Genomic DNA, 13,335 nt, shown 5'->3' with positions numbered 1-13,335 from the left:
GACATTAAACATCACTAGTCTTCAGGGAAATAAAAATTAAAACCACAATGACATACCAGTACATGCCCACTAGAATAGCTAACATTTAAAAAAAATAGAAAAAGAATACCATGACCAAATGTTGCAATGTGCTACAACTTTGTAAAACCATTTTGCAGTTTATGAAATGTAACTGTACCACATGACTTATCAATTCCATGTATATACCCTTAAGAAATGAAACCACAGATTCACAAAAAAAAACTTTCACAGAATATTCACTACAGTTTTATTCATAATAGTAAAAAATTTAAAACATCACGAAAGCCCTTCAAAAGGAAAATGGTTAAACAAATCATGGTATATCCATACAATGGAATACTACTCAGCAATAAAAAGCAAACACTACTGACCCATGCAATAACATGGACAAATCTCAAAAACCATTATACTCAGTGAAAGAAACTAAACACAAAAGAGTATATGTTGGCTAATTCAATTTTTATGAAGTTTGAAAGCAAGCAAACCTTTGTTTAGGGCACAGAAATCAGAAAGTAGTAGGGAAGGAAATCACTAGAATTTTTTAGGGTGGTAGAAATATGTATTGAGACTTGGGGTCAAGATGGAGGCATAGGTGAACACAGATCACCTCCTTATACAACCACATCTAAATTATAACTAAAATATAGAACCACCATTACTCAGAACCATCAGAAATCAAGTTGAATGCAACTCTGACAACTATGAAATTAAAGAAATGACATCCATCCAGACTGGTAGGAGGAGTGGAGATGCATAACAGTCTGGTCCCACAGCCATGTGTGGTGGATAAAAATTGGGGAGGGATATCTTAGGAGTTAGGAGTCCCAGCCCCACACCAGGCCCCTCAGCCCAGGGTTCCAGTGCCAGGAAGGTAAGTCCCCATAACTTTCAGCAGCAAAAACCAGCAAGGATTGAGTCAGTAGAAGAAACTTTTGGAGTCCCAAGAAGTCCCCTTAAAGAACCCACATACAGACTTAATCAGATTCATTCAGTCTGAGCTCCAGCACCAGGGTAGCAGCTTAAAAGGCACCAGTGGCATACAGGGAGGAAATGAAGTGTCTGACATCAAGGTGAGAGCTGGGGGACAACTTTCTGCAAGACAGAAAGGCAGGCAGAGGCCATTGTCCCTTTACTGAACCCACCCCCACAGAGCCACGGAGCTGGCAGATGGGTATCATATCTATGATTCCATCAACCTTGGTAACACTGTTTACCACAGGCTGAAGTTCCCATAAGACTATCCCAACTCATGACTCAACTCACTGGCTCACTCAGCTGTTAAAAAGAGATTTTTCCATATGAATGGCTGGTCTTGGCTCACACTTCACAACATCCTAAATCCCATCAAACAAGCAATAGCAAGCCTCAGTAAGCTCCCATCCCCCCTACCTCTAGCTAAGTGGCCCCAGGCCAGGTGCTAGCCAAAGCCAGCTTAAACTCATAGCTTGGCTTTGCCTGGGAATCCCAAGCCCAGCACAAGTAGCAGCCATCTCAGATTGCTTTATAGCTCAGGCAGAGTGGCCCCAGGCAGAACACAGGTGGGAGCTGACCTTGGCCTGAAACATCCAGGAAACCCCACAGCCTGTGTACCCACTGTACAGAGACAGACCATGTCAGAGCACCACCACCCTACCTCCACAGAGGGTAGAGGTTAGTGGTCAGTGGTACTGCTAGTCCTTAGAGCTGAATGGATTGGCTAAATCCCTCCCACTGACTGACTAACAGCAATGAAGGCTCAACTATAACAGGAAGGTATACTCAGCCCACATGAAGGGCTCACCTTGAGTACCCAGCTTGGGTGGTAGGGGAGGCTGTGCCACTGGACCCTACAGGAAACCTACTACATTAGGCTTGGGTACCAAGACAGGGAGTCACAGAAGCTCGACCTAATACACAGAAACAAACACAGTGAGGTTGACCAAATGAAGAGACAAAGAAACATGGCCCAAATGAAAGAACAGATCAAAACTGAAGAAAAAGAACTAAATAAAATGGAGATAGCCATCTATTGGATGCAGAGTTCAAAACACTAGTTATAAGTATGCTCAAGGAACTTAGTGAGGAACTCAAAAGCACAAAAAAGATCCAGTCAGAAATGAAGGATATATTAATTAAAATAAAGAACAATCTACAGGGAAACAATAGCAGAATGGATTAAGCTGGGAATTAAATCTGATTTGGAACATAAGGAAACAGAAAACAACCAATCAGAACAAGGAGGAGGGAAAAAAAGAATGCAAAAAAAAAAAACCAAGGACAGTGTAAGCAGCTTTGGGACATCTTCAAGTGTTCCAATATTTGCATCATAGGAGTGCCAAGAGGAGGAGAAAGAAAGCAAGAAACTGAAACTCTACTTGAAAAATAATGAAAGATAACATTCCTAGTTTGGTGGAGGAAACAGACATACCAGTCCAGGAAGCACAAAGAGTCCCAAACGAGATGCAAAGAGGCCCACTACAAGACACATCATAATTAAAATGCCAAATGTGAAAGATAAAGAGAAAATCTCAAAAGCAGCAAGAGAAAAGCAGTTAGTTATCTACAGGGGAGTCCCTATCATACTGCCAGCTGATTTCTCAAAAGAAACTTTGCAGGCTTGAAGGGACGAGTAAGAAATATTCAAAGTCATGAAAAGCAGGGACCTGGAGCCAAGATTTCTTTACCCAGCAAAGCTATCATTTAAAATTGAAGGGCAGATAGAGTTTCCCAGGCAAGAGAAAACTAAAGGAGCTCATCATCACCAAATCATTATTATATACAATATTAAAGGGATTATTTAAGAAAAAAATCAAAAGTGTGAACAATAAAATGGCAATCAGTACATATCTTTCAACAACTGAATCTAAAAAACAGACTATGAAAATAAGAACAGAGACAGAATCACAGATATGGAGAGCATTTAGAGATAGTTGCCAGATGGGAGGGGGTTGTGGTGGAATGAGTGAAGAGGTGAGGGGATTAAGAAGTACAAATAGGTAGTTACAGAATAGCCACAGAGATGTAAATCACAGTACAGTAAATGGAGTAGCCAAAGAACATATATCCGTGACCCATGGACATGAACAATGGTATAGGGATTTTCTGAGAGATTGAAGGGTTCTGGGTGAAAGGACTAAGGGGGAAAAATTGGGACAACTGTAATAGCATAATCAATAAGTTATTATTTAAGAAAAAAGAAATGTGTATCTTTATTGGGTATTGGTTATACAATGTAGTCTTTTTCCAAAACACAATGAAATACATTTCACATCTGTGCATATAGTGTACTTCAGTTTTAAAAAAAGACACAATTTTCCATCTATTAAAAATACTACCATTCAATAAATGAGAAACACACACCATTATTATTTACTGACAACTAAATTAACCTATCTTTTAATTCAAAAGGAGAACCAACAGAGATCATACCTTAGCAGCAGTATTTGGTTTCATACCACAGCGGTAGGTCTTTGCTATCTGTGGAGTAAGCTGGATTTCCTTGGTGAGTTGCCTCCATTTTCTACACTCAGGTTTTGTACATTGAACCTACATGGAAAGTAACATGTCAAAATCAATCAGTTGACTATTCTTGAGCCTGTGTTTCTCTCTTTCACTACTTACTGCATCATCTTTGCCACACGATTTGACCATCCTTTCAGCACTTCTAAGTACTTACTTTTTCTATCCCTTGCATGACCACCACCCATATAATCCACTTTGACCCAGTCAGCATAATTTCTGATTTAATAATAGCTCAGGCACCAGGAAGTACAAACAAGATCCGACCACTGTTGTTAGAAAGGTTTTTTAGCTCTAACCTAAGGACATAGTTAAATTTAGTTACAATTAGTAATAAACTACGCACACTAAATGTAGTTACACAATGTAGTCTTTTTACAAAGCACAGGTCCTGGAGAGAATCCTGGGACAGCAAAAAGACACTATTAAAAAAAACTGATGATATCCGAATAAAATCTGTACTGTAGTTATTAGTACTGTACTAATGTTAATCTCTTAGTTTGACAAATTATCAGGTGTTTTAGGTAACATTAGGATAACCTGGGTGAAGGATATGTGGGAACTTTCTGTGTTACTCTTGCAACTGTTCTGTAAATTTACAATTATTCCAAAAAAGTTTATTTTTTAAGACAGCATGCTGATACCCATATGCAAAAGAATGAAGTTGGTCCTTTTTTACATATATCCAAAAATCAACTCAAAATGGACCAAACACTATAACATAAAAACTAAAATGATACACTTTAGAAAAAAATAGTCAATCTTCATGACCTCATATTTCACAATGGACTGTTAGATATGATACCAAAAATACATGTGACAAAAGACAAAAATAGATAAACTGAACTGCAAAATTAAAAACTTTTGTGCAGCAAAGGACACTGTCAATAAAGTGAAAAGACAACCTATAGGAGAAAATACTTATCTGATAAGGGTTTAGTATCTAGAATATGTGTACCTACAACACAACTCAAAAACAAAAGACAAACAATCCAACTTAAAAATGGGGAGAGACTTTGAACAGGTATTTCTTCAAAGAAGATACATAAATGGCCAACGGGCACAAAGATGCATCAGTCATTAGGGAAATGTAAATCAAATCCACAATGATATACCCTTTCAGGCCCACTAGGACAGCTAGATAAAAAAAGAGGAGGGAGAAAATAAACTGGTGAGGACATAGAGAAATTCAAGCCTTTATACATTGCTGGTGGGAATGAAAGATGCCACAGCTGTTGCTAAGGAAAACAGTTTGGTAGTCTCTCAAAAAGTTAAACACAGACTGTGACCCAACAATTTTATTTCTAGATGCATACTGAAAAGAATTGAAAACAGGTGCTCAAATAAATATCGGTACATGAATATTCATAGAAGCACTATTTGCAATAACTAAAAGGTGGAAGCAACCCAACTGTCCACGAACAGATGACTGGACACATTAAATTTGGCAAATCCACATACTAGAAAAGTATTCAAAATGGGAATGAAGAATTAATATATGCTATGTCACAGATGAACCTCAGAAACCTTATGCTAAGAAGACAATCATGAAAAGTCACATACACAACTGACTGGGATTTCCAGCTAAAGATGGAGGCATAGGTATACACACTGTGTCTCCTGCACAACCAAAAGAAAAACAACAACAAATTTAAAAACAAAGAACAACCAGAACTGACACAAAATCGAACTGTATGGAAGTCCGACAACCAAGGAATTAAAGAAACATCCATTCAGACCGGTAGGAGGGGCTGAGACCAGCAGCTGGGGTGGAGAGGACTTGCCACAAGGCAGTGGCTGGAGGACCCCTCGAAGTGGTGGATTGTGGAGTGGGACAGGCAAGGCTGCAGCTGGCCTGCAAGGCGGCAGCTAGAAGACTGGCAAGGCGCAGCTGGTGGAGCAGGTAGTCCCACATTCATGTGCAGATAAACTGGGAGGAACACTCCGGGAGTGAAACAGGCCAAATAACCCGGGCCTCCAGCGTGGGGAAATAAAACCTGAAACCACCGATTGAAAACACCTGTGGAGGTTGAGGCTGCGGCGGGAGACACTCCCAGCCTCACAGGAGAGTTCGTGGGAGAGACCCACAGGGGCCTAGAATGTACACAAACTCACCTACCTGGGAATCAGTACCAGAAGGGTCCAATTTGCTTGTGGGAAGTGGGGGAAGTGATAAAATCCAGCAGAGAATAGAGAAAGTGCCATTGTTTCCTCTTGACCCCTCCCCCACATACAGCACCATGCAGAGACGTGGGTTGCCCCGCCCTGCTGAACACTTAAGGCTCTTTCCCTTATGCGTACATAGCAGGTGTGCTGAGACAAAAATAAATGGATCAAATGAAAGATCAAAGGTCCAGAAATAATACAACTAAGTGACAAAGAGGTAGCTAACCTATCAGATGCACAGTTCAAAACACTGGAAATAAAGATGCTCATAGGATTGGTTGAATTTGGTTGCAAATTAGATGAAAAAATGAAAGCAATGCTAAGTGAAATAAAGGGAAATGTACAGGGAACCAACAGTGATGGGAAGGAAACTGGAACCCAAATCAATGGAGTGGACCAGAAGGAAGAAAGAAACATTCAACCACAATAGAAAAACAAAACAAAAATTTTTTTAAATGAGGAGAGGCTTAGGAACCTCCAGGAAATCTTTAAATGTTCCAACATCCAGATTATAGGGGTACCAGAAGGAGAAGAGGAAGACCAAGAAATTGAAAACTTATTTGAAAAAACAATGGAGAACTTCCCAATTTAGCAAAGGAAATAGACTTCCAGGAAGTCCAGGAAGCTCAAAGAGCCCCAAAGAAGGTGGACCCAAGGAGGTACACACCAAGGCACATCATAATTACATTACCCAAGATTAAAATGAAGGAATCTTAGAAGCAGCAAGAGAAAAGACAACAGTTACCTACAAAGAAGTTCCCATAAGATTCTCAGCTGATTTCTCAAAAAAGACCTTGCAGGCAAGAAGGGACTGGAAAGAAGTATTCCAAGTCATGGAAGGCAAGGACCTACATCCACGATTACTCTATCTAACAAAGCTTTCATTTAGAATGGAAGGGCAAATAAAGTGTTTCTCAGATAAGGTCAAGTTCAAGGAGTTCATCATCACCCATACCTTATTATATGAAATGTTAAAGGGATTTATCTAAGAAAGACAAAAATATGAACAGTAAAATGACAGCAAACTCAGTTATTAACAACCACACCTAAAACAAAAACAAAAGCAAACTAAGCAAACAACTAGAACAGGAATAGAACCACAGAAATGGAGAGCACATGAGGGTTATCAACAGGGGAGTTGGAGGGGGAGAAAGGGGGAAAAGGTAGAGAGAATTAGTAGAATAAATGGTAGGTAGAAAATAGACAGGGGGAGGTTAAGAGTAGTATAGGAAAAGGAGAAGCCAAAGAACTTATATGTATGACTCATGGACATGAACTAAAGTGGGAGAATGTGGGTGGAGGAGAAAAGGGGAGGAGACAGGACAACTGTAATAGCATAATCAATAAAATATATTTAAAAAATAAAATAAAAACTACAACTGGCCAATAAAAAAAGAAGTCACATACTTCATGATTCCTTTACATAAAACATCTGAAATACATAAATTCATGAAGACAGAAATCAGATTAATGGTTGCCAGGAACTAGGGGGAGAGAAAAATGAGAGGTAACTGCATAATGGGCACAGGTTTACTCTGTGTGATGACAATGCTTTGGAATTAGATAGAGGTGGTGGTCACACAACACTGTCGTTGTACTAAGTGCCACTGAATTGCATATTTTAAAATGATAATTTTATATCAGGTAAGTTTCACTTCAATAAAAATTTTTAAGTATGCAAGAGAAGCTCAAATTTAGCAAATCATTTATTAAATGCAAGGATATTTACCTAATATATGCAACACTACAATTTATTTTCAAAGAATGGCTAAATAAAAAATAATATAAAGTTAAATTAAAAAGCTAAAAGTTTAACAATAATTACAAAGTATGGTGCTAAACCTTATTAGGATTTGTGTATGAAGCAAAAAATTGTGTTTACAGATACACTTAAATTAACAGAAGAATGATATGGAAGCTTAGCAACGGTTATCATTGGCTGGCAATAAGTCTTCAGTTTCTTCTTTAACTGTCTCTGAATTTCCTACAGAAATAAAAAATGTGATTTGTTTTAATAGACCTAGAACTATACATGTAATAAAGGAAAAATTTCCCCCAAATTGGTATTCTCATCCATTCTTCTTGCCTTACAGAAAATAAAGCATCATCCTCTTTACCCAGTAGGGGAGCTGCTGATCTGCCATGAAAGCTTTGGGACTAGGCTCGGTTTTTCCATTGCTAGTCCATATTTTTTTCCAAGTAGTATATTTGTCATATCCATCTTTATGGCTGAAAAAGAATAAAATAAATATATTTTATTTATTTAATTGGGTTTTGAAAAAGGTGGCAGGTTAGAAAATTTTACATAAAAGGATTTAACTAGCCATATCATAAGGAGGAGGAAGTTATTATGATACCCATAGACGAGGCTGTCAGGAAGGGTGCATCCCTACCAGTTCTTTTTTCAATCCTCACCTGAGGATATAAGTTTTACTGATTTTAGATAGGTAGGGGGAGAGGGAACTGGGGGGAGAGAGAAACATCGATCGGTTGCCTCCTGTGCATGCCCCAGTCAGTGATCAAACCCACAACCTAGGTATGGGTCCTGACCAGGAATCAAATATGCAACCTTTTGGCGTAGCTCCAACCAATGGAGCCACCTGGCCAGGGCTCATATCAGTTTTAATATCCAAAACTGTTAGGGAGAGCTGCTATCAGCTCAAGCTCCTTCCAGTTGTCAGCATCTTCCCCCAAATCTTGGCATTCATCCCCCTACGTACTGTCACGGAATAGTAAAGCAGCTCCTAGAGTTTTCAGATCTTGCAACTAAAGAGAATAACTGACTCATAGCAGATGTTTTTGAACCTGGAGTACACACATTAAGCATGCACACACACAAAATATAGCATGAAGGTCTGGCACAGTTGTAGCTGACACAGGTACAGCTGCAACAGTGGCATAATTCAGTAAGTCTGTGGGCTCAGCCTTAACCATCTGACCCCATTCACTGCCCCCACCCCGACACCCTCCAGTTAGAAAACTTCCAACAATTAGAGAACAGACCTTCTGTAGTAATGGTCAAAGCACTCGTTACAGAAATGCTCCCCACAGGATAGGTGATACCAACGGGAGGTGTAGCCATTCTTGGCACATCTGAAAATAGCAAAAACATGCACCTTTGGTAATGAATAACATGTCTTCTCACTTTTTTTCTCAGTTTGACTCTTTTATTTTACCAAAAATAACAACAATAAAGTCTTCCCTCAGTTTCACAAAGATAAATTTCCCCCTCCCCTCCCTATGCCCTTCATTAAAAAAACAAACAAACAAACAAAAAAAACATGTGTTGAGACCTCCTACGAGCCCATGTGGCATTCTCTCCATTTAGAATCCTAACCCATCAGAAGCTAACAACAGACAGGGGAAGTGAGATGGATAACAGGTGACAGCACATGGTAAGGACCCGGGGACTTAGACCAGAGGACCTAACCTAGCTGGCTGCACATCAGAGGCTGTGAGGCGTAGGAGTTTTATCAAGATTCCCTCGAGCCATGATAGGGTATCTAACAACATAAGGGGTGTCCCCGTGCTTGCTGCAGGATGCACATGGGCGAAGGAGAGAAGTGTGGTCCTCGTAAGAACATCGGGCCCAACACTGAACAGTAAATGAATCTGGCCAGCTGGAATCTGACCCTTTAGCAGGCAATCTGGCAAATACAAGCTGTCCAACGGCCAATAATGTAGGAAAACAATGAACTCTAGTGCCACAATGAACACTAACACCACTACTCTTCATGATTTAAAAAAAAAATAGGATTCGTGTTCCAGGTTTTACTGAATCTTAACCCTTCACTGAAGATTTTTCTCTGGAAGTAAAAGGTCCCACTTGTGTCATCCCAATAAAAATAGCAAGTGCACTTAGCTTCTTAGTGTCAGTGAGACCTGGTTATGTCCACTGAGGGAGAAAAACCTAGGGAAAGTCACCATCTGTTGGCCCACAGGGACCTCCATGGTCCCCTCTACTGTGTCCCCATACTATCTCATGCTCAACCCCCAAGGGAAGTGGGATCTAGGGATGCTGACTGGGCACTGTGCAGAGCTGATACGACTATGTCTACCAAGAGCAGCATATAGGAGGGTGTGGTGTGTACAGAATGCACAGGCGATCTCTCTATTATTAGATGACTTACAGTATCTCCAGCTATCTTTAGTAAAACTATCTTTGAGGATGATGTTCCCACAAAGAACACTCTCACAGGTAGGAATGTGAGGCCAAGACATGTCATCTAAACAGACCTTTCAGAAGTACTTGCAAAGCACACGGGACACGTTGCTGTACAGCCTGCCTTTTCACATTTCCTGTACTTCTTCTCTGACCCGTCTTCATCCTCATCTGTCATCTCCGTTGCTTTTTTCTTGGCCTGAGGAAGAACCAGCTGACGTTAAGATTTCACCAGAATGGCCAAGGGTAATATGGGAGGTTTACTACTAAAATGACTTCAATGTTGGGACAACTTCTAAACATGAAAATCAACAACACCCTGACAGTAGGTTAGGGGCTGATAATACAGCAATTTCTTTGAAACTGTACTGTGCAAATATCAGCACTTTAAAGAGAACTAAAATGCATGCAAGACATTATCCTCTCAGCATTGCATATTTTTAAAAACCTAGAAAAATTCTAGAAAAAGAATTACATCATTTAAAATGTTTCTTTAGGAGGAAAAAACCCTACAGAAGAGATGGCAGTAAGTAACCCATCAACAACACTCAGGCAGCAACAAGCTGACATCAAATTCCTATGAATGACAGCAAGCCAAGCATGATCTGGCCTCAGCTCACATCCTGGAGGCAACCACACAGCTGCAATTCTCTGAACACCCCATGTTGATTCACACCCTATGTCTTCATCTTTGCAATTCCCCCTGCCAGCATGCTTTTGTCTACATTCTATCTCTTTATCACCCTGGACTGTAACTGTTCCAAGGTTACTTTCTCTACTAGACTACAAGTTCCTTGAGGACCAGAATGATATATATATATTTTTTTACTTCTAATTCCTTCAGTCCCAATCAGAACAATTCTATGTGCTCAAAAATAGGTGCACAGAATGAACAAAAGAGTAATACCTGCCTACCGGAACTCCTCAAAGGAAGGCTATCTGGAGAATGATCAAAAGATGCTTTTTTCTTTGTTCTCCCCCGTGGGGTTGCCATTGTATCGGATAACCTGCAAATAAATAAATAAATAAATAAATAATCAAACCATTAAGTATTAACACTTGCTGATACTGTCAACATGCTGAAGCAAAGTATCCACATACTGGCATATCTCAGAGATATTCTGGGTTAGGTATCTCCTAACCCGCGGTAATGGAGTGAATGTGACCACGTTAATGGAGTGAAAATGGCAATGAAGTGAGTTGTAATCTTTTTCTGGTGAGGGTCTTGACTTCAATTGGCAAAAAAAGTTGCAACACCTGTGAAGGCGAGGCATGCCTGTATACAATCTTAATCTTGAAGAAAAGCTTTGAGAGGTTTGTTATCCTATTGTTTCCTATCTGTGAGTTCTAGTAACACCCCTAAGAGCACTTTTAATGGATTAACATGTGTGAAAACTTCCAGGTTTTTAGCTACACTGACTTTGAGAAATCTAGACACCCAGTATGTGGATGATGTTCCTTTAGCGCACTCTTCAATTTCTTAAAACCATTATGTTAGTTGTGAACACATAAACTTTCTATATGTTTTGAAATGTATTATAGTTCTTTAAGGATTAAATACTTTGTCATTTAGTTCTATGGCACTCCAAATACAGATGCATAAAACACTATTAATGTAAAAAGTACTACTGCTTAACAGTAATTGTTAAACACAAAGAAGGCTTTCTGGATCATCTTTATATTTTCAAAAAGACTGTCCAATCTAACAAATCTCTTTATACAAAACATATCCAACATAATTCACAAGTGAACCACAAATAAGACATATAAAACAGATCTGTAAATATATAGTATATATCAATATTGCAGCAAAAATATTTGAATCTAAAGTGGGGTTTAGGAACATAAATATAATCAGCCTAGGTTCATGCAACATTTCACCCTAAAAATGCAAGCATTCTATAAAAAAAGGCATAATTTCTAGAAATTTCATAAAAAATTTGAGTCTAACTGCATACTGGAAAATATGTGTTTAATTGCAATAAAGAATGATGTAAATCAAGAAGTGGTTAAGAGAAAATGAATATATTAGCTATAAAAGCCATTATTAATCTGTGTTGTCAGGGAAAAATATGATTGAGGATTTTTAGGGTAGTACATTTTCACTTTTAATATGATTAACAGTTAGGTACCCTCATCCTTTTTTGAGACTTGCTGTAATTTCTGTATTTTCATGGTTGCTGAATTCTTGGGGCTTAAAATGGGGGAACATTTTTAAGTTAAAGGACAATACTTTTTGTACTTTTAAATATAATTTCAGAAATAATGATCAAAAGTGTCTTTAAAACAAATGAATATACTGAAAATACTTTCCTGGTTCTTCAAATTAATAAGCACACTTCATTTAAATATAATCAATTTGCTTCACGTTCAATATTCCCAGGATTTTTCTGAAGTAGCTTATTCAATAAGATTTTTTAAAAACAAAGTTCAGAAACATATGACACAAAATGACTCCAAGTTGGAATAAAAATTTATAGTGGCACCAAAATTTATAAGGCAAACTACTAGAAGTTTCTTCAGACAACAGAAACAGGAATTTCCCTTTGGGCCACTTAAAATAAGGAAGGACTAGCACCTTACTGCACCCACACTAATAAAATTTTCCAAAATATGGACCCAGTTCAACTGCCTGAATGCTTTGTCGATTACTTTCCCTATCTGAAAGACTATTAATTATTGATGGTCATTTTCTCATGTACGTCCTTAAAAAAACCTTCTCTCCCACTCGCCTTTCTTCTACTAAAATACATTAAAACCAGACAAACAAAACGCAAAAACCTGGGGTTGTGCGTGAGTATCAAGTGATTGCTCTCCCACAAGGACCGGTCTGCGGACTCATGCGCACTCACCCAAGAGAAAGCTGGGCCCTGATCTGGCTAGGTTCCGTATCACCGAACCCCAACTTTCTACAGCTGGGCCTTCCTCTTCCTTCCTGTTTCACCTGCCAGCTGCCAGGCTGTTTTCGACTAACAGCTACCGTAATCCGGCCGCCCGCTCCGGGTTCCCAGTCCCGGAGGAGTTACCCCAGCAACCTGGCCATGCCTATCGTGCTTCAAAGCATTACTACACCTGCAAGGCTGTACGAGCTCCTCACCGCCACACTCCCTGCAGAGCAGAAGAAGCGAGGGAGTTCCTACTCCGGACTGTGGGTTTTCCCCCACGCAGCACACATTCCCCAGGTGACTGGGTTCTAACAGTACCCAGAAGGGAGCCCCAACGTTCCCTGTGCCAGCTGCAGCCGCCTCGCTTTCCGAAAAGCTTTCCTGTCTGCTCCGAAGCCAGAAGAAGCAACAGCCTCTGGTGCTCACCTGAGCGCTGAAAAGGTGCGAGCAGTCGCGGGGAGAAGGCAGCACTGTACAGAAAGGAAATATTGTAGGGGGTTAGGAGAGACCCGCAATACGAAGACGAATCGGGGAATCCCGTCGCCGCAACACCCCAGCCCGGGAATTTCTCTTTCTTAGACAGGGATCCCACCCAGCAGCTCG

At 39.7% G+C, this 13,335-nt stretch overlaps 1 protein-coding gene across 6 annotated transcripts in view; it reads right to left on the bottom strand.

Annotated features, from left to right (window-relative positions):
* The window catches only part of KDM1B (lysine demethylase 1B), a 51,699-nt gene that overhangs the window by 38,027 nt on the left and 337 nt on the right, over positions 1-13,335 (bottom strand). For 2 of the 6 annotated variants that reach the window (XM_037037995.1, XM_037037996.1), the window contains exons 2-7: positions 13,159-13,202; positions 10,755-10,854; positions 9,922-10,046; positions 8,689-8,778; positions 7,803-7,914; positions 3,430-3,546 (exon numbers count right to left, since the gene is read on the bottom strand). In XM_037037995.1, coding sequence (XP_036893890.1) covers positions 3,430-3,546; positions 7,803-7,914; positions 8,689-8,778; positions 9,922-10,046; positions 10,755-10,841 — 531 coding nt within the window. In that variant the 5' untranslated portion in view covers positions 10,842-10,854; positions 13,159-13,202. The other 4 variants (XM_037038000.1, XM_037037999.1, XM_037037997.1 and 1 more) reach the window with 4 other exon arrangements.

This window comes from Sturnira hondurensis, unplaced genomic scaffold (assembly GCF_014824575.4).
Source record: "Sturnira hondurensis isolate 20B ecotype Veracruz unplaced genomic scaffold, ASM1482457v3 Scaffold0023817, whole genome shotgun sequence".
In the NCBI taxonomy this organism is placed as follows: domain Eukaryota; kingdom Metazoa; phylum Chordata; class Mammalia; order Chiroptera; family Phyllostomidae; genus Sturnira; species Sturnira hondurensis.
This window is presented reverse-complemented; position numbering and strand designations above follow the sequence as displayed.